This window comes from Anguilla rostrata, chromosome 12, assembly GCF_018555375.3.
Source record: "Anguilla rostrata isolate EN2019 chromosome 12, ASM1855537v3, whole genome shotgun sequence".
NCBI classification, from domain to species: domain Eukaryota; kingdom Metazoa; phylum Chordata; class Actinopteri; order Anguilliformes; family Anguillidae; genus Anguilla; species Anguilla rostrata.
The window spans coordinates 27,939,953-27,963,571 of NC_057944.1; the positions used below are offsets into that span (position 1 = coordinate 27,939,953).

At 39.2% G+C, this 23,619-nt stretch overlaps 2 protein-coding genes across 3 annotated transcripts in view; both read right to left on the bottom strand.

Annotated features, from left to right (window-relative positions):
• prkdc (protein kinase, DNA-activated, catalytic subunit) overlaps window positions 1–8,623 on the bottom strand; it is a 47,254-nt gene extending 38,631 nt beyond the window's left edge. The window contains exons 1-12 of the mRNA XM_064303452.1: window positions 8,293–8,623; window positions 5,157–5,233; window positions 4,966–5,070; window positions 4,302–4,376; window positions 3,473–3,581; window positions 3,065–3,177; window positions 2,835–2,934; window positions 2,674–2,729; window positions 1,662–1,692; window positions 1,403–1,560; window positions 761–907; window positions 267–431 (exon numbers count right to left, since the gene is read on the bottom strand). Of these exons, the coding sequence (XP_064159522.1) occupies window positions 267–431; window positions 761–907; window positions 1,403–1,560; window positions 1,662–1,692; window positions 2,674–2,729; window positions 2,835–2,934; window positions 3,065–3,177; window positions 3,473–3,581; window positions 4,302–4,376; window positions 4,966–5,070; window positions 5,157–5,233; window positions 8,293–8,467 (1,311 nt within the window). The 5' untranslated portion in view covers window positions 8,468–8,623. The remainder of the gene's footprint in view (window positions 1–266; window positions 432–760; window positions 908–1,402; window positions 1,561–1,661; window positions 1,693–2,673; window positions 2,730–2,834; window positions 2,935–3,064; window positions 3,178–3,472; window positions 3,582–4,301; window positions 4,377–4,965; window positions 5,071–5,156; window positions 5,234–8,292) is intronic.
• A 405-nt stretch (window positions 8,624–9,028) lies between these two features.
• Window positions 9,029–23,614, bottom strand: LOC135236875 (cytochrome P450 2M1-like). 2 transcript variants are annotated; one of them, XM_064303470.1, is made up of 9 exons: window positions 20,634–23,614; window positions 16,635–16,797; window positions 15,505–15,654; window positions 14,533–14,693; window positions 13,592–13,768; window positions 12,391–12,529; window positions 11,952–12,139; window positions 11,728–11,869; window positions 9,029–10,840 (listed from the first exon to the last, which is right to left on the bottom strand). In XM_064303470.1, exons 1-9 carry the CDS (start codon window positions 20,823–20,825, stop codon window positions 10,656–10,658), a joined length of 1,497 nt encoding a protein of 498 aa, XP_064159540.1. In that variant the 5' UTR covers window positions 20,826–23,614; the 3' UTR covers window positions 9,029–10,655. The 2 variants fall into 2 exon arrangements, with proteins under 2 accessions (XP_064159540.1, XP_064159539.1); XM_064303469.1 differs by having other exon boundaries at window positions 12,391–12,532; window positions 20,634–23,005.
• Window positions 23,615–23,619: the final 5 nt, after the last annotated feature.

Sequence of the window (23,619 nt, forward strand, 5' to 3'; positions counted from 1 at the left end):
ATTAGCAGGTTATTGGCCGTTCAACGTAAATCAGTCACCTTCGCCACAAAACGGCTGTGTCAAGCGTTCATTACATTTACATTCTGGCAAATAGCAGATTCTCTTACCCAGAGAAACACACACATCATTTGTGGATATGCGCTGAAGCAATTCAGCTTAAGTAACTCACTCAAGGTTTCAACTGCAGTGGTCCTCCTGGGAACTGAATCGCCACCCTTGGAGTTTCAGGCTCAGTTGCCTAACTACTACATCTCCACACTGTTTACCTTGTCCAGGTGGAAGACGACGCTGGCAATGGAATCCAGAAAGCTGGGCAGCTGATAGAGGTTGTCATCCTCTGTGCTGGACTCGGTCAGATACATCTGTTTGCAGCGCTGGATGAGCTCTGTAAACATCAGGTCCACATCTTGGGGGCACACAACTTTACATGGCTAACGTCACAAAAAAAAAGAAAAAGACATTATGCCATTAATCAAAGAATCAGTAAGAAATTAATGAACGAATTAATGAAAGAATAAATTATTCAATAAATAAATACACACATACATACATAACAATTCCATTAAAAAGCTAGCACATAGTGTTTCCCCAAAATGGTTTTGTCCCCACAACTCCCTACCTCTATCACGTGGTCTATCTGTGAAGCTGTCCACGAACCGTACGGACACCACCCACCCAATACCCAACCGCCCCCCACGCTCAAACCACTTTTGCACAGTATCCCAAAACCAAAATCTGCATCACAGAGGAACCCACTTACTGCTGCAAAAAGCCCATATCCTCGAACAGCGATGGAGAGCTCCTTGTGCGTTGATTCCGTAGTCCTGATGATGTTACAAAACTTCTGCATGAAGAACTTCAGCTTACTTTTGTGAAGCTCCACGTCCTCTGCTACCAAAACAGCAACCTGTTGAAGAAATGATTCGACCGTATAAATCATAACACTCAAATAAACAATAAAACAAGCAAGTCATTTTTGTTTTTACATTCAGTGTGAAATTAAACAGAGGGGAACAGAGTGAATTCTTAAGAGAAGGAGCACAGATGAAAAGCCAAGTGCATATTTTGTCATCATAACATTCTACTGCCAAAGAGATGAAAATGGGTCCTGAGCTGTAATGAAAGACTTTCTAAAGGAATATGTGCATAGAAAGGTAACCTCTTTATTAAAGATTAAAATGTATGGATGTCATAAGGTACATCATAAGGCAAATGAAAGAGAAAAACTTTAATTAAGATACCCCAGAGACTGAAAACTGGAATGAATCTGGAAGTAGCAAACACAGCAACGACTCATCGTGAAACTCACTGCAACATATTACATCAATTCTGTTTCCTATTATCTCTGATGCAAAGAAAGACTGAACACAATGCTGAATTACTCCAGGAGTCAGCCAGTTACCTGTTTGAGAAAGGACTCCAGTGCATAGTAGCTCGCCTTCTTCATCTCCACATTTCGGTGTCCACACAATTTGGACATGACATCAAACACCGTCCTGTAGTGATCCATCAGGCAACTGCTAAACTGAGCAGCATGCTTTGCAAACAGTCTGAGCCCAGCTGTGAAGGGCAATCACACAAAACCGTAATACAACCACGATACGCAACAATACACAACCAGCAACGGCAAGCCAGGACTGTGACGGCAATGCAAAACTTACCAAAGGTGACGGCATACCGTTTCAGTTCCCCCTTTCACACAAAAAGGATAAAAATATTAGATGAATGAAAAATACACATTGACAAAGTATTTTTGCATTATATATATATAAGGATTCAAAGTACAAACTTTTTTTTCTCTACCAGCAATAACACAAACAAAATTACTTAAAAACAATCATATACACAACTTTCCTCAAACTAGCCTCCTCCGGCTTCTCTACCAGCAATAATACAAAAAATTACTTAAAAACAATCATATACACAACTTTCCTCAAACTAGCCTCCTCCGGCTTAAATTACAATTAAACAAATTATTGGAAGCCTATCCAATCATTTTGCAAAGTGGATGGGTGGGAGGGAGGAGTAATAGTTAAACTGACTGAAATCGTATCTCTTAAAATCTTAAGTTTTTTTTTTTTTTAAAACCACAAGTAGCCCAATACAATTGACCTGTAGTAAAAGTTAAATGGGCACTAAATATGGCAAGAAAGAAGGAGTAAGGCTTAGATTTGCGAACCCAAGTAAACATTGAGACAAAATTATTCCCAGCAAGAAATGGCAAAGAAGCTTAAGATTTCCAGGTGCAGTTAAGTACACACTTAGAAGGGTCCAGCTGATGGGCCTCCTACTGCCAGCTCAACATTAAACTTTGTGTTGCTGGACAGAATGAGATTCAAGGTTCAAGGTTCAAGGTTATATTTATTGTCCCACTAGGGTGAAATTTGTTTTGCAGCCAGGATTCACATAAAGACAGAATACAAAAGGACAGCATCACAACAATTAAATCACGGAGCTAGTGCAGGGAAATGGAAATGCCTACCAAGTACAAATGTGCAAGTGTGCAAATGTGCAGGGGTAGTGCAAGTAATGCGGCCAGAGTGCTATTAACCATTAAGAGATGCATGCCTGCTCTGGGTCAGAGGTGACTCATTTTATGGATAAAAATGCCGTTTGAGGGCCTGACATAAAAGGTGTGTAATAAATGCTAGTAATTACCATGATGACACTTACCTGAGGACTGATTGCCTTCAGAGCATAATTAAATATTTCCTTTGATGTTCCTGGATCTGTATGGAAAATGAGAATTTTATATTTATTTAAAGATAACTCAAAAGACACCGAGTCACACTTCTTCAATTTCATTTACACAAATGTGAAGCCAAGACACATACCTTCCTCCATGGACTTGGTGAAATTAACCATAAGTGCAGTAACTCCTTTTAGGCATCCAGCGACAAGGGGCAGCTTGGGTTCCTTTGTATGAGACATCATCTAAGGCAAGCACAGCATTTGTCAGTTTAAGAGTCATGTAAGTAGAGGGGTATTACTTTGTAGGAAGCAATGGGACTGAGAAGCAATAGAAAAGGACAAGTTTATACATAGCCCTACATAATGGTTTTACCTGAGACTTCAGCTCTCCCAAGTAGGCCTTGTACAGTTTATCAGCATGATTGACCATATCACTTGGCTGCACTTCACCCAGCACTCCAAGAACTTCATAGATGTTACCCAGTACTACAGAAAACACAAGCAAAATAAAGCAAAATAAACTGGACCTTATCAAAATTCAAGAACAGTAGACTAATAACTATTCACACGATGACTAATAATTTGATTCCCTTTGGAAAATGGCCATTATAAAACACTGTGCAAGATACATTGAAAAAAAAAAGAATAAATATATAATTTGATAATATTGTCAAGCAGGGAATGTGTCAGTTCAGAACAGAACTGGATTAGGTAAAATACACTTTTATACTAAAAAACTAAATAATAAAGTCATAGTAGGAATAAAACAGGAAGTACTCACCTGTGTCAGGCAATTTACTCTTCATACAAAGCTCGCCATAAAACTTGTTGAAGATGTCACCAACTTTGAAGTCTTGAACTGTGATGGAATCCTTAGTCGTGTAAAGGACCTGATGCAGTTATGAAATTTAAAGACAGGTTTATAATAAAAGAACAGAATTTCTTTTTGGCAATGCTACAGAAATATCTGCAGAAATATATTGGAGGATGAGTAGACATCAACAAACATTAAAATACAAATCCTGAAAACAAAACCTATTCCTGATTTTTCTGTTTTGTCAGGATGATGATAATATTTTAGTCTGCAAACAATTCTCTGTGCGCATGAGTTTGGCCAGCTTCAACTCCAACCTGCCCTTAAGGTAAATTTGGCTGGTTAGTGTCACAGTCATGGTTTCAATCTGTATAGATTTTGTCCAGCCAGCACTTGTAATGAGTGCATTTACCTTATTACATACAGTTCTTTATCAACAAATTTATAATTAGAGGCAACCCCTTCACTGTAATGTCCTCCATAAATTAGCAAAAGGACATACAGAAGCACATATAACCTTGAGGGTATAGCTGCTGCTTTCTGTTTTGCAATGCAGCACAGTTAATTCTCCACAGAATTGCACAGTTCAGATAGATTGCTGGCACTGGGTTAACTGGAAGTAACAACTGCACAATGGGGCAGGAAAAACCCCAAAACTGTCACAGTGACAGGGGCCATCAGGATAGGTAAGCCTGTCTAGTTAGTAACAACAACAACAATAATAATACAAATAATAACAATAATAATAATAATAATAATAATAATAATAATAAATACACTTCAACTGAAGATCTACCTTGATCAGGAGCTCAAGTGCTGGAGCTCTACACTTGGCTGCCTTGTCCTTTGTATACACAATGAGACATATATCCTGGAAATAATAATTTAAAAAAGATGTAATAAAGACAGTTTACTCATACAGAATGTAACATGGGCTCACTGTAATGTGTGCTATGAATGTAACATATGCCAGGTGGAAGAAAGCTAGCTAGCGAGATAAACTTTTATCACAAAGCTGATCACATTTATCCGAGTAATCATTTATCACTGCAAAGCTATATTTTACTTTTATATTACTCTTAAATTTTGAATTCAAAATAAGAATAACACAATAAGACACATTTCATTTCATAACATTTATTTTTGTCAGTTCTTCATTTATATCTCAGTAAATGATGATTTTGGTCATCACACAGGATCAATAAATCAAGAACAGCTGAACAATGGGGTTGACTTTCCGGAGACTGCCTGTCTCTCTCATGGTGTGCATCGTCTCGTCCTGTTCGCTTACAAAGATACACATGAAATATTTGTTTCTGGGTTCTACTTTCACTCAAAAATATATTACCCCAGCTAGTGATACATTTAGGGTTACCCTGTTGTTTCATACAGATCCTTAGCTGTTGGCAACTCAGAAAATAATGAAGAAAAAGTAGAATATGAACTTATTACTGCAGCACCTTGATATCAACGGCGTAGTTCTTCTCCCAGCCTTTAACGGTTGAAGACAACTTTTGGAGGACTTTTTCCAGAAGACTGAGGATCTCCACTCTGGCATCTGTGAGCTGCAGGAAGTGAAAGGTTTCTCAGACATGGGAAAACAACACTTTGCGGATGTGTTAAAGAATGGCTCTCTGTGCACACAGCTTACTTCTTTGCTGTTCAGGGACTTTCTGAGAAACCCAAGTAGTCCGTCTTCCTTTGAGAACAGCAGGGACATCTGCAGAACTTGACAAAAAAGTATACATATGAACTAGGGCTGTGGGACATTCTACAATTTATTTTTTTTTAACAACATTTTATTCCAAAAGACAGGCATTTGATTTTCCGCGAAGAGGATACATGTCGATGTAACATTTTATAGTATTAAAAACTTACCAGTGAGTTTGGTTACATCTTATATTGCGGTATTACACACAGAAAGCTTTTTTAACCTCGACCACCATAGAAATATATTCAATATCTACTGTAAGTCCGGATTGCCTGCGAGCAACCAAAGGCAACATGTCAAGTCCTCTCAGTCTGATGTCAAAATTTAACCAAAGAATAATACTAATCCATAATAAACAGCCAAAAACTTCTGACATGACAGCAAGCCATTCAAGTCATGGACATCGCCAATAGTACCATATCAATTGTCATCCCAAAACCGAGCATCACAACTGGCACTACCTAAAAATACACTAAAAAACTTAACAGATTTTTTTCTCACCAGCTGGTTTATATTAGTAGCCTCCATTAGAGTTGGAGGTGCAGAATCTCAACACATTCCTTGTTTTCATCTCCACATTTTGAGGCTCAAGCAATCAGCCTGGCCAACATCCTGTCACTCCTGCTCTTAACCCTATGGTCCAGACATTAGTCTCCAGGGCTAGTTCAACAGCTGCTATTACAGTTGATGACTTTAGCCCCATTAGTAAGATGACACACTGTACACATTTTACACAGTTCTTCTGTGTACTTATTGTAGAACTGACATTTAGCCATTATGTGTGGTAACTGTAGTTCTTAGGTCAAGTTCAGATCAAAGAAGCAATGAGACGAAAAAAGACAGTAAGGCGCCATCAGACAACTTCTTCCTTCTGATAGCATCTCTGAGATGCCACAGTTTCAGAATGACCAGATTGTGTCCTCCTCTCTCTGCAGCAGCTAGCTTGCATGAGTGGACACAGGCAGAAAATGCAGGCATCCCATTTTGTAGTGGTTTCATTATAGCGTGTGCTATTTACAGCTGCACTAGACGACCATAAAATAATCCTCCTCTGAAGTTTTGCGGTAGCCGAGTCATTTTTACATTCCTTTAGCCACTTAACCAAATAATTAGTGGCAGAAGCGTAATCAGCTACGCTTTTGTATATGTGGTTCCCAGTAGCTATGCTAAAACAGTTCGCAACTTCGGTCTACCAAGCCATTGACTAGCTAGCTAACCCTAACGGCAAATATTCCATCTGTCAAACGTGTTTGGCGGCTTGTCAGTCGTGTACATTCCGTAAATGTCTACCTGGGCTATGCCGCACGAATGTGACAAAGCTAAAAGCTAGCAAGAAAATAATAATAATTAGAAATTCAATGTACATTATTTTTGTCTGTATGCAACAGGTGGAAAACTTGCTCTTCAAAGTGCGTTGTCATATTTACACGCCTGTAAATCAGTTATTAAAATACTTGGTAGATTTGTTAATCACCGCTGACAGTGTTAATTTTTATTCGGTAAAAAGTGACTTGCGAACGATCGGTCAGCTAGCGTCACCCAGCAAGTAAACACCACAAACGGCGATGGAGTAGTAGCAGTTAATGGCTCATTAACTGACTGTGGCGAAAACCTACGGCGATAACTTGCTTGGTTAACAGCAGGTCTACCAGACAGTTATATGAAAATTAGCCTAGTCATATCACCAGTAGTCTACACATCTCTGATTGATTGACCATCAGTGCAGTCGATGTTCCCCTGTAGTTCATATTGCTAATGCGTGAGCTAACCACGGATAGCTTACCTAGCTCACTGGCAAGCTGATATGCTAGCTAAGCATATTCGTTTTGCTGAGAAACATAAATTGAAGTTAACTGAACATAATTGTATTATTAATGTCATACATATAACGTGATTACATGACACAGTACAGTCACGGATGGATATTAAACTCCGTAAACATCTGATCATATATTTTAAAACATAACGGCAGACAGTCAGCTAGCCTCAAGTTCGTTCTGCAATCGTTCGTTCAGGTTTATGGGCTTTTCCGCACCGGACTGTCAATCACATTGTAAAAATCACAAGACCGCTTAACTCTATGGTTTTGGCTCCAAATCGAGGACATGGCCGCGCCCGCCATTGAGCTTCAAAACGTGTTTTAGAGACCCACGGAGAGTCAGAGGGTGACGTCACAGTAGCTTTGTCCATATTTTTTACAGTCTCTGGGTCGGAGCCGCAATGTCAAGGCCAAGAGACGCCACCTCCCACCCCAGTGACCACAGATTGTAGCCCTTACTATAGCTCAGTCCTCCGCAGTAATCCGGAAGTGACGCAAGCTGTACCTCATTGGTCCAGAACAAATATTGGCACTGTGCCCAAATGACGCAATAAATCATGAAATCGACCCATGGACAGTCATAAGACGAATAAAATACACCTATTATGACTATTTGTTATTGTGAGAAAAAATTATTGACTTTGTATTTTGATCACATTTGTACCGTAGACTTACATGGAAACCGGATATGAAAACACCTATACTGGAGCCATCCGTAGTGGCGCTAGTGAGCAACCAGGAACTACAACACCAGGAAATGAGCTTCAAAAACGAAGTCTGGTTTTGGCCGCTTGTGTGTGTACACGTGTTATCTGTGTACATATGCGAATCTGCAGTAACTGTAGGTGGATTAGATGGTGCCCTTTTAAAAGTATCTTAATAATTGTTTTCATTTAGCAGACATCCATGTCATTCTATTCAATCAATTTTGTTTTGGAGACAAATTATGTTGGGGTAGGGAATACCTTATTGAAGTGCAGAGAGTATCTTACAAATGTATTTTGGTTTTTGTTTTATGTATGTAACGTCATAGGCGAGCCCTTGGAAGCTACACAAGTAACACTATAGCAAAGGGAAAATGAAAAAATGCATTCTCAGAAAATCTGTGCGTGCCACTGAGAAACAGAGTCTTGCTTATGGTGTCTGTGTGTGTATGTGTACGTGCGTGACCTAATGCAGTCCACCTTCCGGTAAAACGCGGTTTAGCGACAATACGAGTGAGCATGCAAGGAGCTCGCAAGCTTTTTAGCCTCTTACCCATCTCGTTTTCTGTCCTTGCAATCATGCATTCCTGCCCCAAGTCTCCAATAATATCGTTACAGTGCAGGGCGACATTTCTCGTTTCTGTGTCGCTGAGAAAGGAGTGAAGTTTAGCCAGGTGTCCCCGAATCCCTTCCACGGTGACATTTCCGTCACTCTGGACGAGAGCCATGGTGATCACATAAAACTAGTTAAAGTGAAGTACCGCTCGGGCTTAGGAGGCAAACTTTCTCCAGCATCAGCTGCAGCACACTGGCACAGAACTGCACCGCCATAATAGAAAGCGACTTCCGGTAACCATCAGAGCGGGAAATTTCACAATAAAAGATGTAACGTCCTTTGTTCTAACTATCTGTTTTTCAGTATTAAATATAATAATAACAATAATAATAACAATAATAATAATAATAATAATAAACGGCATTTACGTTTACGGTTGGCACGAATGCAATGAAATATACCCCTTTATGGTGTATTGCATTGCATTCCGGGTAGATGTGTGACAGAGAAGGGAGCCAGGGCTAGCCAACTAATAAAAATGCCTCAGTGTGCAGCTACAACGGCACTCTGGCTTGATGCAGTTCAGCTGACAAACTAATGATGTAGTTAATATAGTTTGCTAGCTGAAAAAAGTGTATGCCTATGTCGTGTCTAGGAACCGACAGAATTCAAAGTCCAATCATTAATTTGTAGAAAACTACTTCACGAGGGAAAAGACACCACAGCAGCAAGCTCTTCAGAAAAGTTAGACTTTATTTGCACAGGTGCACAAAGCCGGATCAATTCAGCCGAATTGAACCTCGATTGTCAGTTTTACATTCATTTTATACACAAATGTACCCCACAACTCCCCTTAACACATTTCTTAAAATACCAGCCATCTGTCCTTCTTGGCACCACAATGATTTTAATTTCCTGCTCTTGGGTCGGCCTGACCTTCTTGGCACCACAATGATTTTCTGTTCTTAGATGATAACGTTATTGTGGAATGTTACCCCAACTTTCCCTTAAACAAATATTAGTCTTTATTCTGTAATTTTACTTTAAGCATACAAGTTACAGAGTTTATAGCCTCCTGTAATTTGCCATTTGTAGTTTACATAAGGGTCACTGTAAAAATATTAGTCTTCTAGCACTTTTATTTGGCAATAGCGTTCTGTTAGTTTTGGATTAATGTTCTCTGCTGTATCTTGGCAGTAGTGTATGATTAGTTTTTGGTTAGTGTTATCTGCTGAAGTTTTTTGGCGCTAGTGTATGATTAGTATTTGGTTAGTGTTTTCTGTGAGTAAATGTGGTTTTTTTAAGCCTTCTGCGTTTGCTTTTTTTGTGGATACTGTGGTTTCTTGCGTTTCCATAAGCTTAGCTGCAACTACTGATATAGGTTTATTGGATTACATGTTGATTATATGAGTGTATAGTTATACATGTGATATATTTTTATCATGAAGCATCGGGGGTTGGAGGAAACAGTTTGATCAACATTGATGGGAATACCCTAACTTTAACATCATGTGATATCATCTCAATCATGGGGAGTCTCAAAGTTTTCCTACACCTACAGGGGAACGTCTATTAATAACAAAATATTGATAAAATGCATCTTAAATTTGATATTATCCCATATAATGGATCAGATATTCATTGTATAGTGTTTTAACCATAATGAAAATGTACTTTCTTTTTTATTTAACAATCACTTGTGCAACTCGTGAAAAGATACTGCATAGCGAATATATAACAACAAGGTCATTAGTAAAGAAAGCAATTACCGCATGTGAAAAAGCTTTAAGATACAATCTAAGCATATTCCAAATATAACAAGTGTATACATAGTATATATGGTCACTAAGAAAATCTCTTCAAATCTCATTACAACTTGTAACATTAGTAGGCTATGTCGTACAATCTAACAGTGCATTTAATTTCCATCTGCTTGACGGTTGTTGGGCTGTCAAAATGATTTTAGACTCCCATCTGAGTTTTTGAATGATCATACGTTTGCTTCAGATTAACAGAGCAACAATACAAGAACATAACTACTGATAACTACGGTATTGGAACATTTTGAAATTTAGACTGCTAAACAAGATTGCAAGACATTTGAGAATACTACAACACGCATATTGCAGCAATCTCAGTGGTTCAATATGCCAATGCTATTGTATCTTCAAGCTCTGCGTACCCCTGTAGATGGCCATGTGTATTTCAGTTGTGTTTTGCCAGTGATCTTGATCTTATTTGCTGTTCCAGCACTTACTACACCCCTTGACAGATTATATATTATAGATACATAAATGGATTGGGCTATGGAGAAAGGTCACTTTAAATTTTAATGAATGGTCATGTTGTGGGCATTGCACTTATTCTCTGAGTTTGGCGTAGCAGGTGTAAAAGAGTGGCAATTTTATAAAGCTACGGCAGTCAGGGTTGATGTCGAGCTCTTCCGGGGGCTGTGTTGCTGTGAAGGTGAACCGTTGGAGGAGGGTCGAGAAGTAGAGGAAGAGCACCACCTTTGCCAGTCCCTCCCCCACGCAGGATCGTTTCCCTGGAGATAAGAGGGACAAGCTGTTTGGGTATCTGTGTGCAATATCCCTGACCTTTCCTTCACAAGGATTCTCTACAGCAAATGTTAGCCTATTGCAGAATCATAACTAAATTAGTCAGATCTACCAGAGTACACTGAAAGCAATTCAGAAGCTCAAGGCACCAACATGTGTTGGCTGTGTATGGATGAGGCCCCAATAAAGGCATAGCTGGAACTGTCATGGTTCTGTGTTTCTGTCTCTGTTTTTCCTTGTTGGGCCGCCAGATGGCGGCACTTCTGTTTTGTGTTCCTGCTCATTACCCTGTTGGTTAATTGTATTATTGCTTTCAATTATTTTATTATTGTTTCTGCTTGTGTCTCATTGTTCCCACCCAGTCCTGGCTTGATTGTTAATTGTGCCCTCCTGTGTCTTGTTGGTTTTGAGTCTATTTAAGTCTTTTGTCTCCCTGACTCGGGTGCTGGTTCCTTGTGTTCTGAATGCGTTTCATGTGTGTTTCTGCCTGCCTGTGTTTTGCCCTGTGTGTGTTTTGAATTTTGAGTTTTCTGTTTTTTGTTTTTTGTTTTTTTTGTGCCCTGTGCCCTGTGTGGCCTTTTGGTTTCCTGGTTTTTTTTGTTCCCTGTCATGTAAGTAAAGTCTTTGTTAATTTTCCCTTTTTTGAGTTTGTGTTTTTACTCTGCATTTGGGTCCTCCCTACCCTTTACGTGACAAGAACAGTTCAAAGAATTTAATAAAATGTAGATCTGTTTCTATTACTGTATGAATATGACCTACTGCAGGTTATGGAACCTACAGGTGATAGTGATATTAAGTACAACAAACATCCACAGCAATCAAACTTAGGACTAACACAAAGAATCTATAATAAAGCAGTAAACAGAAACCCAACCTAGTCCAAATGCCAGGAACCCATCATTCTTCTTGAAGCTCCCATTCTCATTCAGGAAATTTTCTGGGTCAAACACATCAGGGTTTTTCCAAAGTTTTGGGTCGGACAGAACAGACGACAGTAGAGGTAATACCATTGTACCCTGGAGGGAAAAAAAATTATCATGCAACCGTACACTTCAATAATTAAGCATATCAGATCACCAGGATTGTAACTGGCATCACCTGAGGAATGCAGTAGCCCTTGAATTCTGTGTCGCTCATCATTTTGTGCGGAACAGAAGTAGGGGCGAGGTCCATAGACCGCTGGACCTCATGAATGACGGCATCAGTGTAGGGCATATTCTGTCTGTCCTGCAGCGAGGGGGTTCTGATGGAGCCCACCACCTGATCAATCTCCTTCTGAACCCGTTCTGCAGGAACAAGGCAGGCTCTATTGGGCACATCCATACTGTGAGACAGTGGGATGCACTTTTGGATCAGTATTACTCAAACCTAGTCCTAGAGTCACACGGTCTGGTGATGTGTGCTTGTACCTTAAAACCAACAACCGCTGTGTCCTCAAATGAGCCGAGTTAACTAAGAAATCAACTGCAGTAAATGGTCAATTGAGTAACAACAATTTTATGCCGGCTGTTCAGAAGTGATTACTGGCTCCAGGTACCTTGGACGTGAGGGTACTTCATCATTAGCAGTAAGGCCTGCCTCAGTGCGGCGGTGGTGGTTTCTGTTCCTGCAGCAAAAAAGCTCCAAATTGTACCCACTAGGTTGTCAAAGTGGAACTCACTGCCAGGCTTGTCTCCCTGCTGTAAAGAGGGGAACAAAATCACTATGGGATCAGCTTGCTAGCAGCAGGCAAAAACCTTTCATTCCTACTTTTTAAAAAATTGAAGTAGAAGGGAATAAAAAAGTTAGTTTGTTTTAGCCAATGTGTTTCCACAATAGACTTCATCTGAATTTCATTAGACAAAGAAGAAACAATACTTAAGAAGTTTATATATGTATATTTTTTAAAATTCAAACACATTCAATGAAAATGAAGAGAAGACGTGTTAAAACCAACCACCAATGACCAATACATACAAATGCATTTAAAAAACAAAACAAAGCACAGGTACATACTATCTCACAGATAGTTGCTGTATAAAGCAGACTTAAAAAAAAAAAAAACTATAAAGAACTTCTTAAATTGTAGATAAATATTCAGTCTTCTTGGGATCGGCAGTCTATAGTGGCTGATCTGCAGTGATCTGTCTAAACATGAGACTTGAGATTAAATAAGAGAAGAGAATCCTAATATCTAAACAATACTGTGAGAGCAGAGGCCTCCTTGTGAAGCTGTCCTAGGCTGTCCGCTGCCATACGCAGACTTGCAGGTAGGGCCCTTGCACGATCAGCAATATAAATAGCCCCCCCGCAAACACAATCTCCCTCTCCAGTCCATGATGACAATCCCCCCTTCCACAATATTAAGGATGGAAAGGGCCCCCCAAAAAATTCTGCGTAGGCCTCTAAAAGCTGAGGGGCACCCCTGGGTGTGCCCTTCTCTGTGACATAGTCACTGATTCTGTAACTCCTGCAGGGACTCTGAACTAACACCTGATGTTTATCTCGCATTAAAAACCACTCATTCAGCACTCACCCAGGTGCACCCAGGCACTATCAAGTGAATTATACTGATTAAACAAATCAACTAAAATTAGGGTATGGGTCCAGTAATTTCTTCCTGAATGTTAATTCATCAGCTGACTCCATTAACTGAAGAAAATCCTGATCTACCTCCAAGGTAGACAATTCAGAAGCATGGAGAAATATTTAATAACCAACACGACATTGGTGTCATATGAATACTACAATTTCATTACCTCCAGCATTTGAACCAGAAACGCTTCAATGAAGTCCTGAGGTGAGTCGATGTTGAGGCTTTTCATGCGTCGCTGAGCTTCCTGTTTTAAGTACTCTCTAATATTCTCCATGTGTTTAAAGATCTGGTGGTGAGGCCCAGGCAGGCACCTCCCTAGTTTGGGAAACACGTTGAAGAGCTGTTGGGAGGAAAAAGGCAAGAAATGGTTTCACATTAGCCTTCACTGTGCTGCACAGCTCCAATGCATTGCAAGGTTTGTACTGTTTTCTACAAATGAAAAATTTTCTTTGTGGAGTGTTGTTTTAATCTAGAAAATTTTACGCTGAAAATATGATGAGCATAGCAATCATTCTGATGATATTTTGAAGAGCAGCATTACAGAATCAGAAATAGATAAGAGGTACTCATAAGTATGTAAAATTGCAGATTTTATGTGCCTTTTGTTCTAATCACTAAATACTGGTCAGATGCAACATGCAACATTTCTGAACTATAATGAAATCAAATATGGGTTAGATCCTTGGATAATTCACAATAATGCAAGAGAAGGCAATACTGCTTGAAAAGTTTCTTACTTTGTGCATCTGATTTGGCCAAATAAACTAAATGCAAGCATAGTCATGTGAGTAGGACCCTGGATCTATTATCAAGAGGCAACCCAACTGAACAGGAAGTACCACGAGATAAGTGGAGTATGAAATAAGAGCTATGGCACAGGAAATAGGAAAGAACAGAAAAACACATGAATTACAGATAAACCAACTGAATATAGCCAAACTGAAGTGAAGTGTACTTCCAATACTGCACTAATTCTTATTTTCAGCAAAACACGAGCATCGTCTGAATGGCGCATCACACTACATATCTTGTAGGGTCATAATGTAGAGGGTACAAATACACATGCATGTAATGCATATTACATAGAACAGGTGTGATATGCACCTGGCCTTTGGAGCTGCTGAGAAAATTAAAATAGCCATCAAGGCCCTGTTGGAGGAACTTGAACTGCGGGTCACTGTATTCAAACCTCTGGCCAAAGACAATGGAGCAGATCACATTGGACACAGCATTACACAAGAGGTTGTTAGGGTTGAAGACAGAATCTGGAAAAGAAAGGGCACACACTTATAAGGCATGACCAATCATCTGTGGGTAATAAGGGAACTGTACAGCTGAGGTAACCCACATCAAATTGTATTTTACAAGAACATTTTGTACATTATATTATGGGCAAGATTTAGGGTGCCCCTGCAAATGCTTAGTAAATCTGGCTCTTTTTGAGGTATTCTCAATGTAAATGCATTTTTATATTTTAAAACATGGTAAAATCATGACTATAATATTGCAAATTCACATGGTACTTTATGACTACGGAACTCTGAATTAACTGCATTAATGTGTTTTATATAATTATTAAAAACATATTACATAGTTATATACAACTAACTTACCATCATGTGAAATCATGTTTTTAAAACAAAACCTTATGAAAACAATTAGAATTAACATCATGTAACCTGTAATAAATGTACAAACTGCAACTCAAACGAATATCATTTATATTTCAATATAATAATATTTCCTCCAATAACATGTGTACTGACTTCCAGTTGTCCTAGCAGTCTACCGAACAGAATTTCTTAAACAAAACCAAAAATTATTTTGAGCATTTGGTTTGCAGTATGGTGACAAGTAATGAAAGTTTTCAAAGTTCACAGTTCACAATCCTTCGAGATTAAAAGCTTTTCTATCCTGCGGAATTTACCAAGTAATCTTTGTCAAAAGAAAATCAGGAATTCTGATCTCAAAACAAGGTACAGAGGTGAAATCTGAAGTTGTTCAGCTCATCCACCGCTGAGTGATCTGGTTATTATAAATTAACCGTCAAGTTCAACGGATCAACCAAAAGTCTACCTCCATGTTCACTGAAGGCTTTGATCAAAAACCCGGCCTCCTCTTGTACCCTTTCTTCAATACTCCTCCGCCCCATTCCAAAGTTCTTCAGGGTCATGATGGAGAACCTCCGTAGATCCCTCCAACGGTCACCACTGCTCGCCAGCACCCCTGTTGGCACAGCATGTTTTCAGCACTATACATATCCACCTGAGACCCAGCAGAAAAAAGGATTGTCATTATTTTTTGTATTTTTGGACACAATACTACAAGTTTCTTAGATAACAAAAACATGTTGCAGTGAAAATACTTTCAAAAGTATTATTTTGTTTATATTGAATGTCCCTTGTAGTGTAGATTTCAGCAAAGCAGAATGTATGGCTCCTGAGATTAAAACCAGACTCATGTCCCCTAAAGGGGACAAAATTAATTGTCGGGTTTTAGCAAGGCATGCAAGTTGTGACCAGAAAGGTGGAAACAATTGGGTAAATGAGGGACACAACTAGGTGTTTTTTGTACCGTACTTCTGGGCAGTAACGTGGTAATGCAGGGGTATGCACCCTGGCTATGATAAAATAAATTCAAATTGCAGAATCATTTGAACAAACAAAATATATATTTTCCCTGTGTATTAAAACCACTACCTGTTCAAGCAATGCAATTTAATTCTATAATTAAACATGAATTGATTTTATACAATTTTGTATGCCAATGGACAGGCTTAATCTTGCAAATATAATAGCAGGTTACACATGCAGGGCCTCTGGCTTGTTTTGCTTCCATCTCTCCCCATTAATAGCGAGAGCAAAAGTTTTTGTAGACTACCCAGCCAGTGACCTCACCACATGTTACTGCTTCTGAGGTGAGAATGGCACTCGGCTATCAATGCATTAAATCCACAACTTGGCATGCACTCAAAAGGATGACTTCCACAGAGACAAAGCCGGTCCTAATTTTTTGAATGACCAACTCTAATGCTTATTCGATTAGCAGCAGAAACATATTACAAATATCCATTTGAACATGACTGCCTGGAAACCGGAGGTTCAGATTAACAAAACACACTCAATTCATGAACAATTCATAATTTGCAAAGAATTTAGAAAACACAGTAATTCAGGAAACACAGGAGGTGATGTCATTTTGCTCACCAAAACCTTTGGTGATTTCAAGGAGTATCGGGTAACTGGCCCGGCCACTGAACTCTTCCCCCTGGTTCAGAAGAGCTTCCTTAAGGGTCTCAAACCTAGGCAACACAACCACTGGTTTGGGGCCAAGCCACACAGTGAAGACTGAGCCATACTTCTTACTGAGCTGGGGACAAGAAAAAACAGTTAGCATACTCTGAGTGTGACTGCTTGTGAAGCAAATCTCCGTGTGCTTTTAGGGCCCTCTGAGTCATGCCCTGACAGCCAATCCAGCCCGTGTTTTGCTATGGAGAACGTCTACAAATGTACTGTAAGTCACACAAGAGTATACAGATTCTGTAAAGATTGTACACTTGTTACTAGAAATACTGATTTGAACTCAAAATGACATGTCAGTTAAGTTATCCATTGAGGTTGTATCTCACTGATGTGAAGACATACATAAGCATTCTGTAGTGGATAAAAAATACTGTAACTACACTACAGGGGCCATATTTTCAATGTTAAAATACTGTGGATAAGACTTTACCTAGTACTAAGTGTAATAACTCGAAAATGATTCAAAAAGGTTGCTGCATCTAAAACAAATTTTATGTAAAGTCTAGGTGGCTTCAGAACCACAATAACAAAAAAGAACAAGAAGTTTCCATCACTATACTGTTACTGGCACAACTATTATGGGCGCAATGCCAGGGTCCTAGACCTGACTTGTCTCCCATCCAGACTAATGGTGCCCTAGGCAGTCACCTTTGTCAATAATGCTTAGAACCAGCACTTCTGCCATGGCTTATGTACGGAAAGTTCTTGAGTTATTCTTCAATAAAATATTGATAAACTACTTTTATATAAGTATTAAACCTCATAATCTTTGTTGACAGAATAAGATACTAATATTGTGTGTGTAATATTTCATTTATTTGACAGTTACAAACCTGAACAAACTGGTGCTGCAGTGTCTTGAATAGCCTAATGTTAGCTAATAAGACTAGCTAACGTTAATCTAAGTATTTGTCAGCGAATTATTGAGGTAGGACCCAAGCAGAGTAAAGACACAGACGTCAAGAGGGTATAATTCAAACAAAGGCTTTACTAACAAAACAAACAGAGAACAAAAGGCCACGAGAGGCAATTCCAAAAAAAACTAAGAAACAACTAGAAACAAAATAACAACCCGAGGAACTCGAAATACTCGAAAACAGGGAACACAAAGCGCAGGGAACTAGAAATCTGGAAACACAGGGAACAAACAATGAGAGCAGAAAACAGTAGGATCCAGTGCCCAATTCAGGCAAACAAAGAACTTATATACACAGGGACACACTTGGAGACAATCACAGACAACAAGCAGGCGGGTGCGGAATGAAACAAGACAACGAGCAGATGTGTGGAATGTGATAACACAATTAACCTATTACCACAACAATAAACACTTACCAGACATAAACTCAGGCAGACCAAACTAAGGGATGCGAGACAGGACAAAAACTACAGAGGAGGCACAACCGTGACAGTATTATTTGTTAACAGTTAATGACTTAAGACATCTATGCTAGTGTAAGTTCAGTTAGTCCATCTATGTTAACCTATTCATTAAGACGTCTATGCTAGTGTTAGTTCAGTTAGTTCATCTATGTTAACCTATTCATGTATTGTTTGAGGGACCTTATGAATGGAAAGAGTGCCCTTGGAGGCTCCATCTTTGCCAAACGTAGGTAGTGGCCATACTGAGCCAGAGCTAAGATGAACTAGCATAGGCTGGGTAGCGACTAGCTTTGAAGCAATGAATTATATGAAGGGATATGTGTCATCTTCCAAAGATTTGAAAGACAGGAATCTCTCTACCCTGGAAACATGAACACTAAAGACAGACTGTTGAAAGCCAGGAGATTAAGCACAAGTAAAAGTATTATGAAGCAAGATGAGACATAAAATAAATTAAACGTATTACTCCCAACCAGTTCTTCCTCTTGGGCTACCAAACCACTGTTGCACACTGTCTGATAAAAAACATCAGACAGAAATAAGGTGTTTCTTTTTTCTCTACTTGATAACACGATGGGCATCGACTACATAGAGGCAGATATCCCAGAGAGAGAGAGGAGGAAGATATGGTGAGCAGCAACTGCATAAGATAAAAATGCTAAATAAATACACATACAAATGTGCAAAAATCCAGATACTTTTTATCCGCATCATATCATTTACAGTCAGGTCCATAAGTATTTGGACAGTGAAACAATTTTCATTATTTGGCTCTGTACGCCACCACAATGGATTTGAAATGAAATTATGAAGATGTGATTTAAGTGTAGACTTTCAGCTTTAATTTAAGGGTTTTGTCAAAAAGATTGTATGTACAATGTAGGAATTACAACCATTTTTATACATACATGTGTTCTGGGTACTTGTAAGAACACACTACCAGGTACAATTACAAGAACACACTATTGCATGTAAGAATGCTTTGTTTCTTAATCGTCCCAAGAACACGAAGAGACCCTCCAGTAAAATTTCACATTCTTGCCTTGTTGCATAGTTGAGTTTGGAATGGACTTAATCACACGACCGTTTTACTTCCATACCTGCTATACACTCTAGATCACTGGTTCCAAAACATGGTTCCAGGGCCCCACTGTGGGCATGCTGGTTTTCATTTTAACCACAGTAACAATTCCAAAATTTTAACAATCTGTTCATTTTCCTTAATTAGTTGCTTTTCACATTTAGAGGGAATTTTTACCCTCTTAAGCCACATTATGCTGGAACCTGCTATGCAATTGCTACGCAATAAATATATTCTTTGGAAACAAATTCTGCGGTAGCGTACATCAATGTATCCTTCGCCGAGAGGAAATGAGGGGTCGGGTTTGAACCTGCTTCTCTCTCGCTGCCTGTATGCTTTCGATCATTTTGATCAGTGTGTGTAACACTGTTGGGAAAAAACTGCAATAGTGACACAAGGACATGTGGGTATGGACCGAAATGCACACAAAGGGATGCCCAGGTTGAACGAACTAGACTTTTAATGTGAAATACAAGGGGAAAACAACAAAACTGAATGCATACAAAAAAGAATACGAAGTGATAATGGACAAAACCATTAGCCTAAATAAAATAAAAAATTAAAAAGAAAAATAAATAAATAAATAAAACACAGGAAAAAAATACCAACTAAAGTAAGGACTAGAAACGGGAAAGCACAGGCACAAGGCTATAAACTTGAACAAAGACTGGGGGAAACGTGGGGACTTAAATACCTACAAACACAGGCGCAGAACATAAGAATGATTCGTTTATTTTATATTGTATAACAATATAATCAAAAACAAAATGACGGAGCATTCGTGTAATAGTAAGCGATGGTTAATACTCAACGTATTCTAATACATCGGTTCAGTGCAAGCCTTATTTATAGGTATTGGGCATGCCCGACCAAGTCGTAACTTGGGATATAGCCCAACCTGCAGGCGAACTCAATAAAAACAACAGGTTGGATCTCGTAGTAACCACATCTCTACCAGTACAGTGAGGAAACATCAGCCCGAACACATACAATTTTAAGACATAACAATTAATTTTCCAAACATTTTGTCCATGAAAGAAAATTGTAAAAACTGGCCTCACCCATCATAATGTACGACTCTGACCCCAGTAAAGATTGTTTAAAAAACATTTTTTATGAAGAGTTTGTACACTTCAAAATAACATTTCAATAAAAATTTCAGTCCACCAACCACAAGAGGTTAAAACAGATAAAGAATAAAGGAAAATAAAATATAATAGCGTATAATATTAAATGTCATCTTTCAATATTCTGTTCGAGGCTAAACATGAAAAAGTTGTTAATTTGATTTTGTTTTCCTATGGGCCTACAATAATAAATAAAAAATAATAATGAACAAGTTACCATAAATCTTTCTCTCATTGGGGAAATGGCAGAATTATACAATAGCAGATTCGGGTTATTTTAGTATACGTTAAATTATATAGCCTATAACTCACCATTAAGTAGGACTTATACGGTTGTTTTAAATCCACCTGAAAAATATTTCCTAGGATAGGGACTGGTGATGGACCCGGCGGAAGTCTTGTTGTGTTGCTTTTTTTCCCCATATTCTTCCAAAATAACACCAGAACTATGAGACCCAGCAAGAGGCCGATGACATTGTTCGCCAGGAGGCTTAAAAAATGCATTTTCTGAAAACTAACTGTCCGCTAGTTTACAAACAGTAGGTAACGTCGGAGGTCTATTACTGTTATCTGATGCAACCTCTGCCCTCTGTAGACGCACTGTACTGTATGTTGTTCCTTTCACCCGAAGCCTTGGGGCGGGGTTTCGCTGGCATACAGTGAACTAGTGGGTTCACATAAGGTGCATAAAAGGTGCCACTGCCTTATCATGGCTGCCGTCCAACAATCCCCTTCTAGCTGGCTGAACAGCCTCAATGTTAGTTAGAAACATAGTGTGACCCTGTAATGCTTGCTATGAAAATTAAACTGGGTTGTGTCAGCGGATTAGTGACACTTAAACTGACTTTGCATGTGATTTCTTGGAAAAAAATACTATTACCAAAGGGGAGTCCTGACCACAAAATTTTGGGAACCACTGCATTACCCTGTCTTGTCTGAAGATAGGAAGACAGTACCATTTTCAGTTTGCCAGTGTATGAGATTTGCATGGAGAGCAGGCTGCCACCCGAAGCCAATGAAGGGTGTACAACAGTGGTGTGTGAATTTAGGCTGGTTGAAGACCAAATGGGAGTTCTTATTGCAGTGGCCTGATAGCTGGCCAGTGAGGCCTTACAGTTGTCCAGATGAGAGATTATGTGCTTGTACAGGTAGCTGTGTAGCCTCCAGGGTGACAAAGGGCCATATTCTCCTGGTTTTGTGAAGCACCAGTCTGCATCGGTGCGTGGTTGCCACAGTGTGTTGACAGAAGCTCAGCTGGTCATGTGGAGCTTCACCAATATTCTTAAGCTGAATAGGAGACACTGCAGAGCCATCGACTGTACTTGGCACATCAGTCCATAGGGAACACTTTGCCATGAGGGGCAGCAGTTTTGTCTTCCCCAGATTGAGCTTCAGGTGGTGCATGGACATCCAGGCTGACTAGGACTGAATGCGTTATTATGACAGTTTTTTTTTGGTCAGCTGACCTTTTTAAGGCTGTGCAAGAAAAAATATGATGTTCCTTACCTTTACTATAGTACTTATTTACTGTGTAAAAAAAACCCTTGCTTGTTTTAATAACTAAGGTAGTAATTTATTTTAAACCCCTTTGTGGCGTTCTGACCTAATTTGGGCCTTCAGACAAAGCGTAAATTGCCTTTCATCACCTCTTATTCTCTCTGTGGTATATAGAAAAGTTTACTACATTTGCTAATTGCATGTCACTGCATTGTCCTTCATGACAAATAAAAGCTCAAATGCTACAGTTAGTTGGTAATTCTTTGCACACTAAAGCGCTTTATGTATGCTCTCTGGGGGTTGGTTGCAAGCAAAGGGATGGCGTAGATTAGGGCAGTGGACCTGACTCACAATATAACATAAGAGTCAAGTGTTTGAATTTCATAATTGTCTTCCTGATTTACATTCTTTTGATGAAAAAAACCTTAATGAATCTGGGTTTTATAGGAAATTGTGACTATTTGTGGTTATCGATAGAGATTTAATTATTCATGAGAACTGACAGAGAATTAAATTTTTTTTTTTTTTGTTGCTTTCGCCCAATCTGGATGTGAACTTCTATCCTAGCCATTTTCATAAAACGTGTAGTTGTACAACAACACATTGTAAATACAATATAAGACAATGTTCTTTCTTTCCTTCCAGATATCAAGCTGTAATGTACTTGGGAAATAATACAGTTAATCAGTCCATCCATTGCCTGCTCCTAGCTGCAAAATTTACATAACTGGCTCACAGATATCAAATGGATAAGATATCAAATATTCACATACCCTACAGAGCCTAGAGATCTACAGTAATGTAGGTTTTCATTTCAACCCTAATTTTTCACACCTGATTTTACTCATTTTCAACTCAATGAGATCTCTAGCTGTTGAGTGTGGTGTGCTTTATTAGGTTTGGAGTGAAAACATACAGGACACCATATCTCCAGGAACTGGGTTGGGAATCACTGGGGTACAGTGAGTGGAAGAGTAGGAAAGTAGCCCAATGCTCCATGTGGTACGGTGGACCCATGGTTCTCAAACTAGGTCCTGGGGACCCCTTTGTATGCTGATTTTTGTTACCGACAGTTTGTTGCTCATTAAAGGTTGTTGAACACAAGTACTTAATTTCATTCATAATGTATTCCTTAAACGTAACACAGTGCAGGTTTGGCTCATTATAATTTATGATGTCTTTGTTTTTGTCCACCAAACTGTCAGTACTCCCTCATGGACTTTGTGTTTTTGTCTCCCCCTATCTGTCAGTGTGTATTGTCACATGTGGGTTGGCTTGTTTTCTTCACCATGTGCTCTGGACTCCGCCCCCCACCTGTTACCCCTTATCCCACTTACCTGTTCCTTGTTCCCTCATTACCCTCTGCCTATTTAAGACTGCATGCCTCACTTTAATTTGTCAGTTCGTCTCAGATTGCTCCTGTGTGTTATCCCAGCCTGTTTTATATGATAGTTTTTGCGTGTATGACTTCTGCCCGATTATTTCGACCTCGCTTTCGCCTTACGGATTTTTGGATTGTTTGCCGGCCTGCTTTGTCTTTACCCGTGCTTGATCTCTGCTTGTCCCTGGATTTTGTCTGGGCCTGCTGTTTTGGACTGACCTTGAATAAACTTTTTTGAACAGAGAATTCTGCCGTGGTCTGCGATTGAGTCCCTACCCGTGTCGTGACACAAATGGTCAGTTTCAGTGGCCAGGTGTCCACATTTTTACCAGTCAAGAGCCTAAGGTTACCTCTTTTTATGTAATTATTTGCAATATAGCACAATAAGCGCAATATGAATATAGGACATTTATTCTTCAT